The following is a 17,510-nucleotide window of genomic DNA, read 5'->3' on the forward strand; positions in this document are numbered from 1 at the left end:
TGGTGACTCTGTGGAATTTGTTGCCACAGAGGGCTGTGGAGGCCAAGTCATTGGGTGTATTTAAGGCAGAGATTGATGGGTTCATAATTGGTAAGAGGGTTAAGGGCTACAGGGAGAAGATGGGAGAATGGGGTTTAAAAACAATGGGCCAAATGGTCTAATTCTGCCCCATGGCTTATGGAAACAGACCCTTCAGCCCAACTTGTCCATGCAGACCATCGTGCCCACCAAGCTAGTCCCATTTGCCCACATTTGGCCCACATCCCGCTAAACCTTTCCTATCCATGTACCTGCCTAAATGTCTTTTAAACACTGTAATTGTACCCAACTCTAGCACTTCCTCTGGCAGCTCGTTCCATCTTCCCACCACCTTATGTGTGAAGAAGTTGCCCTTCAGGTCCCTTTTAAACCTTTCACCTCTCGCCTTAAGCCTGTGCCTTCTAGTTTTTAGTTCCCCTTCCCTGAGAAAAAGTCTGTGTGCATTCACCCTGTCTATATACCTATGAACAGCCTTGGGTTTTTATGACAGTCCAGTAATTGCGTGGTTAATGTCACCGAGACCAACTACTTTCAATTCCCCAGCTGCTGTGGTGGGATTTGTCCTCGTGTCTCTGGATCAGTGGTCCACAGCTCTGGCTGCTGATCCAGTAACCTAACTATGATGTCACCGTACAGCCACAGATTGCAGCGGGCGCCTGCGCCTCATGCTGACAATTTGATTACTTGCCCATTATTCCTGCTGCCACACAGCCTGGACGTAGCCCAGTCAATAACTTCCCTGCTGTTCCCTGAGCTTTAACTTCAGACGACTGTCTCTCTAAGGGACTTTTATCAGTCACACCTTAGAAGGCCCCTCAAGCCTGTTCCATTCAATAACATTGTGGCTCATCTGACTGTAACCTTAGAGTCATACAACATGGAAACAGGCCCTTTGGCCCAACTCATCCATGCTGACCAAGGTGCCTTCCTGAGCTAGGCCCATTTGCCTGGCCCATATCCCTCCAAAACTTTCCTATCCATGTACCTGTCCAAATGTCTTTTAAATGTTGTAACTGTACCCACCTCTACCACTGCCTCTGCCAGCTTGTACCATAGACCCTCCACCCTCTGTGTGGAAAATGTTACCCCTCAGGTCCCCTTTAAGCCTTTTCCCTCTCACCTTAAACCTGTGCCCTCTAGTTCCAGGCTCCTCTGCCTTTAACTCCACATTTCTGCCCAACCCCGGCACCCTTCGCTTTCCATCTACCTCTGCCTTAAAAATGTTGAAAGACTCTTCATCCACTGCTCTTTGAGGGAGAGAGTTCCAAAGACTTGCCAAGAAAAAATTCACATCATCTCTGTCTTTAATGAGTGACCTTTTGTTTTTAAACAGTAACTCTGGCTCAGTCCTGGTGCAGAGTTTCAAACACAAAACATTAACAATTCCTTTCCACTGCAGATGCTGCCTGACCCTCTGAGTTCTCCCAGTAGTTTGTGTGTTGCTCCAGATTCCAGCATCTGCAGTCTCTGGTGTCTCCTGGTTCTAGGTTCTCCCACAAGAAGAAACATCTTCTCTACCTCTACCATGTCAAGACCCTTCAATCTAGCCCCTCCAGCAGATATAAGCCTAGTCTGTCCAATCTTTCCTCATAAGGTTCATCATCTGGTGAATCTCAAACTGCATTAATATCCCTCCTTAAATAAGGAGACCTGTACAATACACCATGCTCCAGACGTGGTCTCAGCAATGGCCGATATAACTTAGCATAACCTTCCTTCTTCTGTGTTCAATTTCCCAAGCAATAAATAATAACACTCTTTTAGCTTTCCTAATTATTAGCTATATCTTTACACCAGCCTCCTGTGAATCATGCACTGGGACACCCACGTCCCTCTGCATTCTCAGAGCTCTGTAATCTCTCACCATTTAGATAAAATGCTGTTTCTTTTTTATTTTTCTTGCCAAGATACACAATTTCACATGTTCTACTCCATTAGCCAGATCTTTGCCCGTTCACTTAACCTGGCTCACTTCACAAATTGCTTTCCTACCTATGCCTGTGTCGTCAACAAATTTAGCAACCAAGCCTTCAACCAAGTCTTTTGTACAAATTGTGGGAAGTTGAGGCCCCAGCACTGATCCTTGTGACACTCTATTTGTTACATTTTGCCAATCAGATAAAGACCCATTGATGCACTTACTCACAGCTCCAGTTATCCAGCAAATCTTGTATCAGTTCCAATATTCACCTCTTACAGGTTGTACAGGACGCTGGTGAGGCCGCACTTGGAGTATTGTGTTCAGTTTTGGTCACCCTGCTCTAGGAATCAAGTTATTAAACTGGAAAGGGTGCGGAAAAGATTTACAAGGACGTTGCCAGGACTTGAGGGACTAAGTTACAGGGAAAGGTTGGACAGGCTAGGACTTTATTCCTGGGAGCACAGGGGTGACCTTATAGAGGTGTATAAAATCATGAGGGGCATAGACAGGGTGAATGCACTCAGTCTTTTTCCCAGGGTTGGGAAATCAAGAACTAAAGGGCACAGGTTTAAGGTGAGAGGGGAGAGATTTAATAGGAACTTGAGAGGCAATTTTTTTTTTACAGAAAGGGTGGTATTTATGTGGAACGAGCTGCGAGAGGGAGTGGTTGAGGCAGGTACAATAACAACTTTTAAAAGACAGTTGGACAGGTACATGGATAGGAAAGGTTTAGAAGGTTATGGGCCAAATGCTGGCAAATGGGACGAGCTTGGATGGGGCACCTTAGTTGGCATGGACCACTTGGGCTGAAGGGCCTGTTTCCGTGCTGTGTGACTCTATGCCCCCTACACTAAGAGCTTTCTTTATCACCATAACCTTCAGTGCAATGCTAATCAAATGCCACAGGTTCCCCTGAATACATGTTACTTTTTCAAAGAACTCCAATAAGTAACTCAAACGTGTTTTCCCTTTAATAAAACTGTTACTTTGAGTGGCTACCTTTTCCTAAGTGCCCTGCCGTAATATAATTACTTCAATTACTTCATTAAATTGTCAAGAGGCATGACGTTCCATTGAACCGTAGATTTTCAGTTGATCAGTGAGAGCTGGTGTGGATTTGTCGAGGGAACTTGTGCTGTATTGTTCTGAGATGTTCATCCGATCCATTCTTAATTATAGACTCCAGTAGCTTCCCAATAATTTTTAGGCTCGTTCCCTGGTTTTCCCATCATGGCTTCCTAAACTAGTAGAGCAGCAAGTGCAATGTCTAATCCTAGAAAATGTTCCTGAATTCAGGGCAATTATGATGGGAGGATCTGTGGTGTTCCAATTTCCTTAAAACCCTCTGAGCCTGGGAGTTTGTCCATCTTTCCTGTCTTACTGTTTTTGTGCTGGTGTTAATTTTGGCAAATCAGTGTCCCTGACTGAATATTGGTTTTGTCCCGCTGTCTGGAATGTTAAGTGACAAAGTGAATGTATCTGCAATGTTGTACTTTAGAAAATTACCATTCCCTGCTCACATACCTCCTGAAAACCCACAAAGGTCCTTCTGAAGAGGGCTTCACGAGTCTACAAAGGGGGAAAGAGTTATAGAGTCGTACAGCACAGAAACTGGCCCTTCGGCCCACCCAGTAATGCCAACCATCAACCACCCATTTACATCAATCCCATTTTATTCTCAGCAGCTCCCTTCAGCCTCCACCCCCCACCAATACACCAAGGGCTGGATATAGAGAGGTTAAATGAAGGGGCAAAGATCTGAAACAGAATATAATGTGGGAAATGTAAATTACTCAGTTGTCAAGGGGCCATGGCAGTGTGGTTGTAGAGAGGATGTTTACTCCTATGGGAGAACCTAAAACTAGGGGTAACTATTTAAAGATAAGTGGTCATCAGTTTCAGACAGAAATGAGGAAAAATTTTTTTCTCTCATTTGGAACTCCCTTCCTGAAAAGGCAAAGGAATTAGAATCTTTGAATATTTTTAAAGCAGAGGTTGATAAGCAAGGGAGTTCAAGGTCACTGTGAATGGAAAGGTGGAGGTATGGTCAGATCAGTCAACAGTAGAACAGACTAGAGGGGCCGAGTGGCCTACTGTTTCTAATTCATGCATTTGTATATGTGTTCACTGACGTTAATCCCCCTCCCTCACACCGTCCCTCAGTAACCCCTCTCCCCCAGCGCCCTGTGTCACTGTATCTCCACTGGTGTTAATCCAGACTAAAGTAGAATACCTCACATTTTCCCACGTTATTCTCCAACCTTTGCTCACCCTGCCTTGATTCTTTTTGCAGACTCTTTTTGCCATCGCAGTTTATCTTCATCCTGGATTCTTATCAACAATAATCTTGGATACATTACACTTAGCCCCCTTACTTGAGTCACTAATGTAGTTTATAAATAACTGATCTCTAAGGCATCCCACAAACTGCAGCCTGCCAACCTCAAAGGGACTCATTTAATTCTTCTAACTGTCCATCTGTTCACCTGCCCTCCGTCTATGTAATAAACTACCTCCAGATCCATCAGCCCTTATCTTGTGCAATGGCAGAGAAGTTGGGATTGTTGCCACTCAAGTGACGATAATTAAGGGAAGTCTTGATTGATTTGTTCAAAGTTATAGAGGGTTTGATAGAACAGAGGAGAAAGATTACTGGGGTGATCAGCAGTCAGCAGCTGGTGGGGAAGGAGAATGGTCTTCACACAGTTGGTTGTTCAAGTCCAGACACACTCGTTCAGAACGTTCCACAGGATGTATCAGAATCAGGTTTATTATCGCTGTCTTATATGATGTGAAATGTGTTGTTTTGTGACAGCAGTACAGTGCAAAGGCATAAAATTGCTCTAAATTACAAAATAAATAAATTGTGCAAAAATGGAATAACAAGGTAGTGTTCATGGCTCGTTCAGAAACCTGATGGCGGAGAGAGAGAAGCTGCTCCTGAAACATTGAGTGTGGGTCTTCAGGCTCCTGTACCTCCTCCCTGATGGTAGTAACGAGAAGAGGGCATGTCCCAGGTGGTGAGGGTCCTCAGTGATGGATGCTGCCTTCTGAGGCGCTGCCTTCTGTGACACCGCCTTCTGTGGCACCGCCTCTTGAAGATGTCTTTGATGGTGGGGAGAGGGTTGTGCCCGTGATGGAGCTGGCTAAGTCTGCAACCATGGGGCAAGCGAGGATATGTTTGAACAGCATTAATGAAGAAAAAGCTGGGGGTTGGAAAATTGGTGCATGCCCAGAGAGGTGAATGACTTGGATGTGAATGTCAGATAAGATTTAAGATTTCTTTATTAGTCACATGTACATCGAAACACACAGTGAAATGCATTTTTTTGCGTAGAGTGTTCTGTGGGCAGCCTGCAAGTGTCACCATGCTTCTGGCACCAACATAGCACGCCCACAACTTCCTACCCTGCACGTCTTTGGAATGTGGGAGGAAACCGGAGCACCCGGAGGAAACCCACGCAGACACGGGGAGAACGTACAAACTCCTTACAGACAGCAGCCAGAATTGAACCCGGGTCGCTGGCACTGTAATAGCGTTACGCTAACCGCTACACTACCGTGCCTGCCCTCTACACTGCAATGCCTGCATAGTCAGTATGTTTGCGAATGACAGTAGTTGGTGGTGCTGTGGATAGTGAAGAGGGTTGTCTGAGGCTACAGCAGGATAAAGATCTGATGGAAAGTTTGTGGAGTGTTGGCTGATGGAATTTAATACCAATGTATGGGAGGTAAATTGGTTTGTTATTGTCACGTGTACTGAGGTTCATTGAAAAGCTTTTGTTTTGCATGCCATCCATACAGATTTCATCATATCAGTACATCAAGGTAGTCCAAAGGAAAAGCAATATCAGAATGCAGATTAAAGTGTTACAGTTACGGAGAAAGTGCAGTGCAGGCAGACAATAAGGTGCAAGGTCATGAAAAGGTAGATTGTGAGCATTTCAGGAAGTCAAATAGGTGCTGGACATGCACAGTAAATGGTAGGGCACCAGGGAATGTTGATGAACAGAGGAACCTTGGGGTCCAAATCCATAGTGCCCTGAAAGTGTCAACACTGGTGGATAGGGTGGTGAAGGAGTCATATTGTCACACTTGCCTTCAGAGGTTGGAGTGTAGAATAGAAAAGTTGGGATGTAATGTTACAAAACACCCATTAGGCCACACTTGGAGCACTGTGTGCAGTTCTGGTCACCACACTACAGGAAGGATGTGGCTGCACTGGAGAGAGTGCAGAGGAGATTCACCAGGGTGTTGCCTGGATTGGTGAACGTTAGTTCTGGGGAGAGATTGGACAGGCTGGGACTGTTTTCCCTGGAGCGAAGGAGGCTGAGGGGTGACCTTGTAGAGGTGTACAAAATTGTAAAGGCATAGATAGGGCAGATAGTCTTTTTCCCACGGTTGGGGTGTCAAAAACAAGAGGGCATGGGTTTAAGGTGAGAGGAAGGAGTTTTAAAGTGGACCTGAGGGATAAATTTTTTTCCACAGAGAGTAGCCGGAACTCGCTGCTAGAGGAGCTGGTGGAGTCAGATACAGTTACTACTTTTGAGAGACATTTAGACAGGCACGTAGATAAGCAAGGCATCGCAGGATAGGGACTAAATGCAGGCAAATGGGGTTGTTGTAGTTGGGCAGAAAGGTTGGCAGAGGTGCAATGGGACAAAGGGCGTATTTCTGTGCCCTACGAAGTCAGGCTGCATTAGCGGGCAGAGGGACAGAATGTTACCTTATCGGCAACATCACCCCCTTCCCCACCCTCCCTGCTGCTTAATGAGTTTTTATCTCCTTTCCAGTTCTGACAAAGGGTCTTTGACCTGAAACATTAACTGTTTCTCTTCCCACAGATGCTGCCTGACCTGCTGAGTGTTTCTGGCATTTTCTGTTTTGTTTTTAGATACCCAGCATCTGCAGTGTTATTTTGATTTTGCTTGACTCTTTGAATGGTGCTAGTGTTGCGAGATTCCATAATTCCATCTGAGTGATTGTTCAATGTGTTCAGGTTTGACTTCAAAAGCTAACTGTGAAAATCAATAAACTGCAGATGCGATAAATCTGAAATAAGAATAGAAACTAATGGAATCACTCAGCAGGTCAGACAGCGTCTGTGGAGAGAGAAACTGAGTTGATGTTTGGGGTTGAAGACCCTTCATTAGACCTGATGAGTGTTTCAGCAACTTTGTTCTAAGTCCATGATGCTGGAGGAACTCAGCAGGCCAGGCAGCATCCATGGAGAAAAGCAGGTGGTCAACGTTTCTGGTCAGGACCCTTCTTCAGGACTGCAGTGTCAGATTTGTTCACATTTCAGATTAGTCTCACATTTGTTATTTTCCAATCTCCTGGAGCTATTTCAGAATCCAAAAACTGTGAGAGATCATTACCAATGCATCGGAAATTGCTGCAGTCCCTCCTCTAGAACCCTGGAATGCAGGCTGTTAGGTCTGGCAGGTGTAAAAACAATCCATTGAAGGAACTCAGAGGGTTAGGCAGCATCTGTGGACGCATTTGAGGTCGAGACCCTTCATCGGGACTGAGAGTCGTACAGCATGGAAACGGGCCCTTCAGCCCAACTCATCCATGCCGACCAAGGCTAGTCCCATTTGCCCATATTTGACCCATATCCTTCTAAACCTTTCCTATCCATGTACCTGTCCAAATGTCTTTCAAATGTTGTTATTGTACCTGCCTCAACCACTTCCTCTGGCAGCTCGTTCCATATACTAACCACCCTCTGCATGAAGCTGCCCCTCAGGTCCCTTCTAAATCCTTCCCCTCTCACCATAATCCTGTGCCCCCTAGTTTTTGGTTCCCTTTCCCTGGGGAAAAAGACTGAGTGCATTCACCTTATCTATGCCCCTCATGATTTTATACACCTCTTTTAGGTCACCCCTCAGTCTCCTACAATCCATGGAATAAAGACCCAGCCTGTCCAACCTCTCCCTATAACTCAGGCCCTTGGGTCCCGGCAACGTCCTCGTGGATGTAAAGAGTGTAAATGTAAAGGGTATTTTTCCCTCTCAGCCCCACTCTCCTGCCTTCTCCCTGTGACCTTTGATGCCCTCAATGATCAAGGCACGATGACTCTGACTTCTTTAAATTATACCCAATGACTTGGCCTCCACAGCCATCTGTGGCAATGAATTCCACAGACTCGCCACCCTCTGGCTAAAGAAATTCTTCCCCATCTCTGTTCTAAAGGGACGTCCTTCTATTCTGAGGCTGTGCCCTCTGGTCCTAGACTCTCCCACGACTGGAAACATCCTCTCCACGTCCTCTCTATCCAGGCCTTTCGATATTTGGTAGGTTTCAATGAGATCCCCCCCATCCTTCTGAACTCCTGCGAGAACAGGCCCAGAGCCATCAAACGCACCTCATATGTTAACCCTTTCATTCCTGGGATCATTCTTGTAAACCTCCTCTGGACCCTCTCCAATGCCAGCACATCCTTCCTTAGATATGGGGCCCAAAACTGCTCACGATACTCCAAATGTGGTCTGACCAACACCTTATAAACCCTCAGCATTACATCCTTGCCTTTATACTCTAGTCCTCTCGAAATGAATGCTAACATTGTATTTGCCTTCCTTACTGCCGACTCAACCTGCAAGTTAACCTTTAGGGAATCCTGCACTAGGACTCCCAAGTCCCTTTGCGCCTCCAATTTCTGAATTCTCTCCCCATTTAGAAAATAGTCTACGCCTTTATTCCTTCTACCAAAGTGCATGACCACACACTTCCCTACGCTGTATTCCATCTGCTACTTCTTTGCCCATTCTCCCAACCTGTCCAAGCCCTTCTGCAGTCTCCCTGCTTCTTCAACACTACCTGCCCCTCCACCTACCTTTGTATCATCTGCAAACTTGGCCACAAAGCCATCAATTCCATCATCCAGATCATTAACATATAATGTGAAAAGTAGCAGACCAACACCGACCCCTGCGGAACACCACTAGTCACCGGCAGCCAACCAGAAAAGGCCTCCTTCATTCCCACTCTTTGCCTTCGGCCAGTCAGCCAATCTTCTATCCATGCTGGTACCTTTCCTGTAACACCATGGGCTCCTATCTTGTTTAGCAGCCTCATGTGCGGCACCTTGTCAAAGGCCTTCTGAAAATCCAAGTAAACAACATCCACTGACTCTCCTTTGTCTATCCTGCCTGTTACTTCCTCAAAGAATTCCACCAGATTTGTCAGGCAAGATCTCCCATGAAGGAAACCATGCTGACTTCGGCCTATTTTATCATGTGCTTCCAAGTACTCTGAAGTCTCATCCTTAATAATGGACTCTAACATCTTACCAACCACTGAAGTCAGGCTAACTGGCCTATAATCTCCTGTCTTTTGCCTCCCTCGCTTCTTAAAGAATGGAGTGACATTTGTGGTTTTCCAGTCCTCTGGAACCATGACTCTAGTGATCACCACTAATGCCTCCACAATCTCTTCAGCTGCCTCTTTCAGATCCCTGGGGTGTAGTCCATCTGGTCCAGGTGACTTATCCACCTTCAGACCTTTCAGCTTCCCAAGCACCACCTTCTCAGTAATAGAAACTGCACTCACTTCTTGACTCTCTTGAATTTCTGGCATGTTGCACAGTGAAGACTGACGCAAAATACTTATTCAGTTTGTCTGCCATTTCTTTGTTCCCCGTTACTACCTCTCCAGCGTCATTTTCCAGCGATCCTCCCTTTAGAATGCTGCTTCTTTGGGATGAACTGATCCTGCATCTTCTGAATTACTCCCAGAAACTCCTGCCATTGCTGTTCTACCGTCATCCCTGCTAGGATTCCTTTCCAATCAACTATGGCCAGCTCCTCTCTCATGCTTCTGTAGTTACCTTTACTCAACTGTAATACCAATGCATCCGATTTTAGCTTCTCCCTCTCAAACCACAGGGTGAATTCTATCATATTATGATCACTGCCTCCTAAGGGTTCCTTTAAGCTCCCTGATCAAATCTGGTTCATTGCACAGCACCAAATCCAGAATTGTCTTTTCCCTGGTGGGCTCGACCACAAGCTGCCCTAAAAGCCATCTTGTAGGTATTCTACAAATTCCTCCTCTTGGGATCTAGTACCAACCTGATTTTCCCAATCTACCTGCATGTGGAAATCCCCTATGACCACTGTAACATTGCCCTCTTTATGTGCCTTTTCTATCTCCTGTTGTATTTTGTACCCCGCATCCTGGCTACTATTCGGAGGCCTGTACATAATTCCCATCAGGATCTTATTACCCTTGCAGTTTCTTAACTCTGCCCACAAGGATTCGACATCTTCTGATCCTATGTCACTTGTTGTTAAGGATTGGATTTCATTTTTTACCAACAGAGCCACCCCAACCCCTCTGCCTACCTGCCTGTCTTTTCGATAGGATGTGTATCCTTGGATGTTTAGCTCCCAGCTTTGGTCTTCTTTTAACCATGACTCTGTGATGCCCACAACGTCGGACCTGCCAATTTCTAACTGTGCTATGAGCTCATCTACCTAATTTCGTATACTAGGTGCATTCAAATATAACACCCTTCTTCTCAAATTTGGCTCCATGTTGCCTGAAGTTAAATTCTTATCCCTTTCTAAACTTTCCGTTTCTAAATTCTGTTTCTAAAACTTTCTAATTTTTTTTTGTGTTTGCTGTTGGTTCCTGAAACCGTCTTTAGATTTACCCTCCTTTGGCAACATAATGAGCCTCTTTCAATCTAATCCCTTCCTAGCGCTCCTCAGCTGGCCACAGACTCATCACTTTTCTCATGGGCTTTTTGCTTCTCGGTGTAATGTGAATTCGTTGGCAACTTCGAAATGTTTCTATGAATGCTTGTCATTGTCCATGCTCTGGCAGATCTTTTAACCTACTTTTCTAACCTACCTTGGGCAATACAAGCATCACACTTCACATTATTGCCTTTATTTTTTAAGACTCTTGTTTCCATCTGACCTATTTCCTTTGAACTGCATTCAAAATTGTATTTTTTTTGTCCACTTTCCCCAGAGGGCCTCTACAATAATGTTACTGTTCTCACAGAGGGTAGGGAATCTTTGGTGTTCTCTACCCCAGAGGGTTGTGAAGGCCAGACCATTGCGGGGATTTAAAGAGAAGGTAGGAAAGATTTGTGGAAGATCACTGGGGGCCACAGGGATCTGGCACAGAGGAAGAGATGAGGCGTCTGGTAGGTCAGCCATGATCAGTGGCAGTACAGGCTTGAGGGGCCGAGTGGCCTTCTATGTTTTATTTTTGTGTTCTGACCCTGTCTGATGACACGGGATGGCCAGTTCTGTTGCTGAGTCCATGACATTTTGTTCCAAAATGATGAAGTCACCCTCTAATCTAAGGTTGCCAGCTTGCTCTGCCAGACCACATGGACTTAAAGTTCTTGGTGATTATTATGTTAAATTTGCTACGAACATTGATTATTTCTTGAGTAATTCTCTCTGCTAACGTATTGTTGCTATCAGGGAGCTGTGGAGCTCTCCTTGCCCGTTCTCATCTCCACCTGTACCCATCGCACATGCTGTTCTTCTGGGCCAATCATTCCTCCCCACCACCCACGGCCTCCTTTCCCCTTCATATGTCATAGAATAGTTACAGCGCAGATGAGGCCATTCAGCCCATCAGCTCCACATTGGCTGTCTGCGAGCAATCTGGTTGAGCAACCACACCCCTGTCCCTGCTTCTGACCTTGCAAATTTGTCCTCGCCGTGTACTTATCCAATTCGCTCTTGAAGGTTACAATGGAACCTGTCTCCTCCATGTCTGCAGGCTGTGAAATGGAATTGGTTTATTATTGTCACTTGTACCGAGGTACAGTGAAAAACTTGTCTTGCATACTGTTCATACAGATCAACTCATTACACAGTGCATTGAGGTAGTACAGGGTAAAACAATAACAGAATGCAGAATAAAGTGTTACAGTTACAGAGAAGGTGCAGTGCAGGCAGACAATAAGGTGCAAGGCCATAACGAGGTAGATTGTGAGGTCAAGAGTCCATCTTATCATACTATGGAACCATTCAATAGTCTTATAACAGTGGGATAGAAGCTGTCCTTGAGCCTGGTGGTACGTGCTCTCAGGCTTCTGTATCTTCTGCCCGAGGGGAAGGGGGAGATGAGAGAATGTCCGGGGTGGGTGGGGTCTTTGATTATGTTGGCTGCTCTACCGAGGCAGCGAGAAGTGTAGACGGAGTCTGTGGAGGGGAGGTTGGTTTCCGTGATGTGCTGAGCTGTGTCCACAACTCTCTGTAGCTGTCGTACTAAACAGATGCTGGTGGTACATCTCCCATGCTCTGTCCAGCCCCCTCATCATTTTATACACTACTGACTCGGCCTGCTCTTCAAAGAAAACAGTTCCAGTCTCTCTAGTCTGTCCTTAAAACTGAGGTCACTCATCCCAGGAACTGTTCCCATAAATCTCCTCTCTACCCAACACCTCCATAGAGCACAGAACAGAACAGCACAGGACCAGGCCCTTTGTCCCACCATGTCTGTGCTGAGCACGATGCCAAACTAAACTAATCCCATCTGCCTGTCCATGGTCCACACCCCTCCATTCCCTGCCTGTTCATGTGTCTGTCAAAATGCCTCTGAAACATCACTGTTGTATAAGCCTCCCCCACCTCCCCTGGCAGCCTGTTCCAGGCACCCATCTCTCTCTGTGTAAAAACAAAATTTGCCTTGCGCATCTCTCTCAAACTTTCCCCCTCTCCCCATAAAGCTATGCCCTCTAGTATTTAACATTTCCACCCTGGGGGAGCAAGACTCTGCTGTCTACCTTGTCTATGTTTCTCAATTTTATAAACTTCTATCAGGTCTCCCCTCAGCCTCCGATGCTCCAGAGAAAACAGTCCAAATTTGTCTAACCTCTCCTTGTAGATCATACTCTCTAATCCAGACAACATCCTGGTGAACTTCCTATGCACTGTCTATATCCTTAAGATGTCCAAATTGATCACAGTACCCTAGCTGAGGCCGGACCAGTGTTTGGTGAAGGTTCGCCCTGACTTCCCTACTTTTATAGTCTGTATCCCTATCGATTAAGGCCAGAACTGTGTATCCCTTATTAACCACTTTCTCAACCTGCCCTGCCACATTCAATGACTTGTGCACCCATACCCCAGTTCCCTCTCCTCCTCCACCCCCTTTAAAGCAGTATCCTTACTTTGATATTGCCTCTGCTCGTTCCTCTCTCCCATTGCTTCACATTTCTCCTCACCAAACCTCATCTACGCATCTCACCTGTCTGTCTGTGTCCTGCTGCAGCCTCTCACTGTCCTCCTCCGAGTTCACAGTACCGCCAAGTAGCCCAGAATATTTCATTCCCAATCTTGCTATTTTTCCCATTTGCAGCATTATTTTGTCTAGTTTACGTTTTTGTTTTGCATTTGGATATAGTACCTTTTAGTTATAGCACTTACAATATTTCCTTGAATTGACTTTGTTTACTGATGCACAATCACCATTAAATCTCTGCCCCTTCCTGTCTCATTCTGCTCCTCATTACCTGAAATGCTTTATGGATTTATCCTTTCCCTTTAAATCTCTAACTTTTCCCTCACTTGAACCCTGACCCCTGCCTTTTATTGAAGTCCTGTCTGCTGCCCAGTCACCTGATTGTCAAGAACATTGGTCCCAGACTAAGTGAAGCCTGCTCTCTCCTCCTCCAGTGCTAATGTGCCATAAACCGAAACCTTTCTTCCCATACTACTGTTTGATCTGCTGATAACTTTGCCAATCTGTCTGGGGCTCAGTTCCCCACCCTGAGAATATTTCCCTCCGGTTTCCCTCTGTCAATTTGGCCCTGGCTCCTCCAAGTGTCAGCAGCCCCTCATTCTTGGCTCTATCTACATAGTTGGTTCCTCTGTGGATCACGATAACTGGGTCCTTCCAATCCCACTCCTTGTCCAGCACCAAGGAGACGTCTTTAACCCTGGTACTGAGCAGGAAACACATCTGTCGCCCTAACAACAATACCTACTGCCCTTCATCACTCCCCACCACTCCACAGTGGTGCCGCTGGTAGAGCCGCTTCCTCAGCGCTGGAGACCCGGGTTCAATCCCGACCACCGGCGCTGTCTGTGTGGAGATTACACGTTCTCCCTGTGACCCAGGTGCTCCAGTTCCCTCCCACATCCCAAAGATGGGTTGGCGAGTTAATTGGCTGCTGGAAATTGCCCCCAGTGTGTGGGTGAGGGGTAGAATCTGGGGTGAGTGGATGGGTGTGTGGGAAGAGTAGAAAATGGGGTTAGTGTAATTGAGTGATTGATGGTCAGCAGGGACTCAGTGGGCCAAAGGGCCTGTTTCTGTGCTGTCTCTCTGTGTGACTATATGTCCTGTACCACTGTGCCAGAACAGGTCACCTTCTCCCTGTAGCTGTTCTTCACATCTGCAGGTACAATTGTGATATTTAAAAGACACTTGGACAGGTCCATGGATAGGAAGGATTTCAAGGGATATGGGCCAAACACGGGAAAATAGGACTAGCTCAAGTAGGCATCTTGGTCGGCATGGACCAGTTGGGCCAAAGGGCCTGTTTCCATGCTCCAGGGCGAATAGCCAGCAGGTACCTTGTACCCACTGAAAATGCAGATTCACGGTGTCCCTCGGCAGCTGGGGGCTCCCATGTGAGGCTTCCGTTGTGTGCTGACTTCTGTTGTCTGTGATCAGTGACGGCGGCGGGTTCCCGAGTGACAGAGCGGATCCGGATGGAGATTCCGAAGGTGGAGGCCATGTTTGTGGGGACGGGAGATCTGTTTGCGGCCATGCTGCTGGCTTGGACCCACAAGCACCCGAATAATCTGAAGGTGAGGCTGCGATGGGATGGGATCCGTGCCAGGGCTCACGGAGGACCAATCAGCTTGGTGGGGGATGGGTGGGCAGGGGAGCGGGGTTGAGGTGTGTGATGGGGTGGGTGGCAAGGTGTGGGGGGATGGGGTTGAGGAGGTGTGGGGGAGTGTGGTGGGGAGGATGGGGTGGGCAGGGAAGTAGAGTTGTGGGGTGTGGTGAGGTGGTGGGGGGGAGTGGGGGGGTGTGGTGGGGGGATGGGGTTGGCAGGGAAGTGAGTGGGGGTGTGTTGTGAGGTGGGGGTGTGGTGGGGGGGATAGGTGGACAGGGGAGTGGGGTTGGGGGGTGTGGTGGGGTAGGGGGGAAATAGGAGGAAGGACAAAGAAAACAATGAACTACGGACCAGTTACTCTGGGATCAGGCGACTGGAATCCAGGAGAGGTTGAACAAACTCCATTTATTTTCCCTGGAGCGGCAGAGGCTGAGGGGAGACCTGATAGAGGTTTATAAAATGACGAGAGGCAGAGATGGGGTAGACGGCCAGAGTCTTTCTCCCCAGGGTAGAAATGTCAAGTACTGGAGGGCATGCAGTTAAGATGAGAGGGGGAAAGTTTCAGGGAGATGTGCGGGGCAAGTTTTTTCTTACACAGAGAGCGGTGGGTGCCTGGAACTGGGTGGCTGGAACTTGCTGCCAGGGGAGGTGGTGGAGGCAGATACGATCGTAGCGTTTAAGGGGCATTTAGAAAGACACAGGAACAAGCAGGGAATGGAGGGGTATGGACCATGTGCAGGCAGGATCATTGGGCATCATGGTCATCGTAGACCTGGTGGGCTGAAGGGACTGTTTCTGTACTCTTCTGCCTTCCATGTTCATTGTTAAAGAAATTTGGAAAATCATCGCGTTGTTGGGCAGAGTCAACGTGGTTAACAAGGAGGGAGGTGATGCTGATGACTGTCATATGACAGTGGAGTGTATAAGGTTATGGGAGGGATAGATGGGGAGATGGTCAGAGCCCTTTCCCAGCGTAGGGGTATCAAAAACAAGAGGGCAGAGGTTTACTGTGAGAGGACGGTGGTTTAAAGGGGATCTGAGGGGTAAGATTTTATATACACACACACAGAGTGGTTGATATCCGGAACTCTCTGCCAGAGGAGGTGGTGGAGTCAGATGCACTCACGACGTTTAAAAGGCATTTCGACAGACACTTAAATAGACAAAGTGTTGAAGGATACGGTCCTAATGTGGGCAAGTGGGTCAGTGTAAATGGACTAAAAGGTCAGCATGCACTTGATGGGCCAAAGGGCCTGTTCCTGTGCTGTACCCACTCTGACTCCATGAGCAACCGGTAAGATGGTGCCAGTCCTTGTGGATCGGTAAATTGGTTTACTATTGTCACATGTACCGAGGTACGGTGAAAAATTTTGTTTTGCATACTGTTCGTACAGATCAATTCATCACATCAGTACATCGAGGTGGTACAGGGTAAAACAATACAGAATGCAGAATAAAGTGTTACAGTGACAGAAAGTGCAGTGCAGGCAGACAATAACATGCAAGGTCAGAAGGAGGTAGATTGTGAGGTCAAAAGTCCATCTTATCGTACTATAGGGAACCGTTCAATGGGATAGAAGCTGTCCTCGAGCCTGAGCCCTTGGCGGGTGAGCATTGGTCTGAGGATGTGGGGCTTGTGGCTTCCATCTGACTGTGTCCCTCACTGAGGAGTTGCCACAGCTGGAGTTGGCTCGGGGAGAGGGAATGCGGGATAATGAACGGGTGGCTTTGAAAGAGTCTCTGCTATCTTGTACAACTGGATAACGCTGAAGGCATATCAGGTATGTGACTGCAGGAAAGGGGTACAGATGAATCCCACTCTCAGGACCAGGGCCACAGCCCTCTGCGTTAAGTCACAACAGCTGCTGACACAACTGGCTTTGAAGTGTAACTTCTCCCTCCAACTACTTTTCAAGCAGCGTGGTCTCCCAGCAACCCTCGGCTGAAAAGTGTTTCCACAGATCCTTCCACTAATTCTGTTAAACCTGCTTTTCCCAATTATTGATGAGGGAACTGGGTCCTACCATCCCTGTCCTTATGTGAGACACCCCAAATAAATCTCTCCCTGCACACTGACCCTCACTGGGGGACGGGTCCCACACACACACTCCCCCTCACTGGGGGACAGGTCCTGTCCCGTATCTCTGCCACCCCCCCCCCCCCCACACACGCGCACACACACACACACACACACACACACACACACACCCCCTCACTGGGGGACGGGTCTCCCCCTCCCCCTCTTCTCCTCTCTCTCCCCGCCCCCCCCACCCCCACCGGGGGACAGGTCACACACATAAACTGACTCTCACTGGGGGATGGGTCTGGGTCTCTCTCTCTCTCACTCACGAAAAAATCTGTTCGGATTTCATGGAAACGAGCTAAATTAGATTCAGTGGTTCAGAATTGTTTGCTGGGAACGTGGGTACTTGTTGGATCGGAACGTTCTGCTGACAAATAGCCCTCTAGCCTCACCTTAACGCTGTCGATCTTCACCCACACAGATCGCCTGTGAGAAGACTGTCTCTGCCCTTCAACACATTGTGACCCGGACCATCGCAAATGCAAAGGGTAACAAGGGCATCTCTCCTTTGTAATTCTGGGGACGTATGATTCAGCTGGGGTGAGAGTGGGAACTATACCTTACTCTGAGGACTTGATGGGACAGTGTGGAGGGAGCTGTACTCTGTATCTAACTGTCTCTGCCCTGGGAGTGTGTGACGGGACAGT

The 17,510-nt window shown here is 47.3% G+C and overlaps 1 protein-coding gene across 1 annotated transcript in view; it reads left to right on the top strand.

The window, feature by feature from the left end:
• Positions 1-17,510, top strand: part of LOC127570048 (pyridoxal kinase-like) — a 37,125-nt gene that overhangs the window by 15,033 nt on the left and 4,582 nt on the right. Inside the window, exons 9-10 of the mRNA XM_052015283.1 lie at positions 14,612-14,748; positions 17,285-17,351. Of these exons, the coding sequence (XP_051871243.1) occupies positions 14,612-14,748; positions 17,285-17,351 (204 nt within the window). The remainder of the gene's footprint in view (positions 1-14,611; positions 14,749-17,284; positions 17,352-17,510) is intronic.

Source organism: Pristis pectinata, chromosome 4 (genome assembly GCF_009764475.1).
Source record: "Pristis pectinata isolate sPriPec2 chromosome 4, sPriPec2.1.pri, whole genome shotgun sequence".
Lineage (NCBI taxonomy): Eukaryota > Metazoa > Chordata > Chondrichthyes > Rhinopristiformes > Pristidae > Pristis > Pristis pectinata.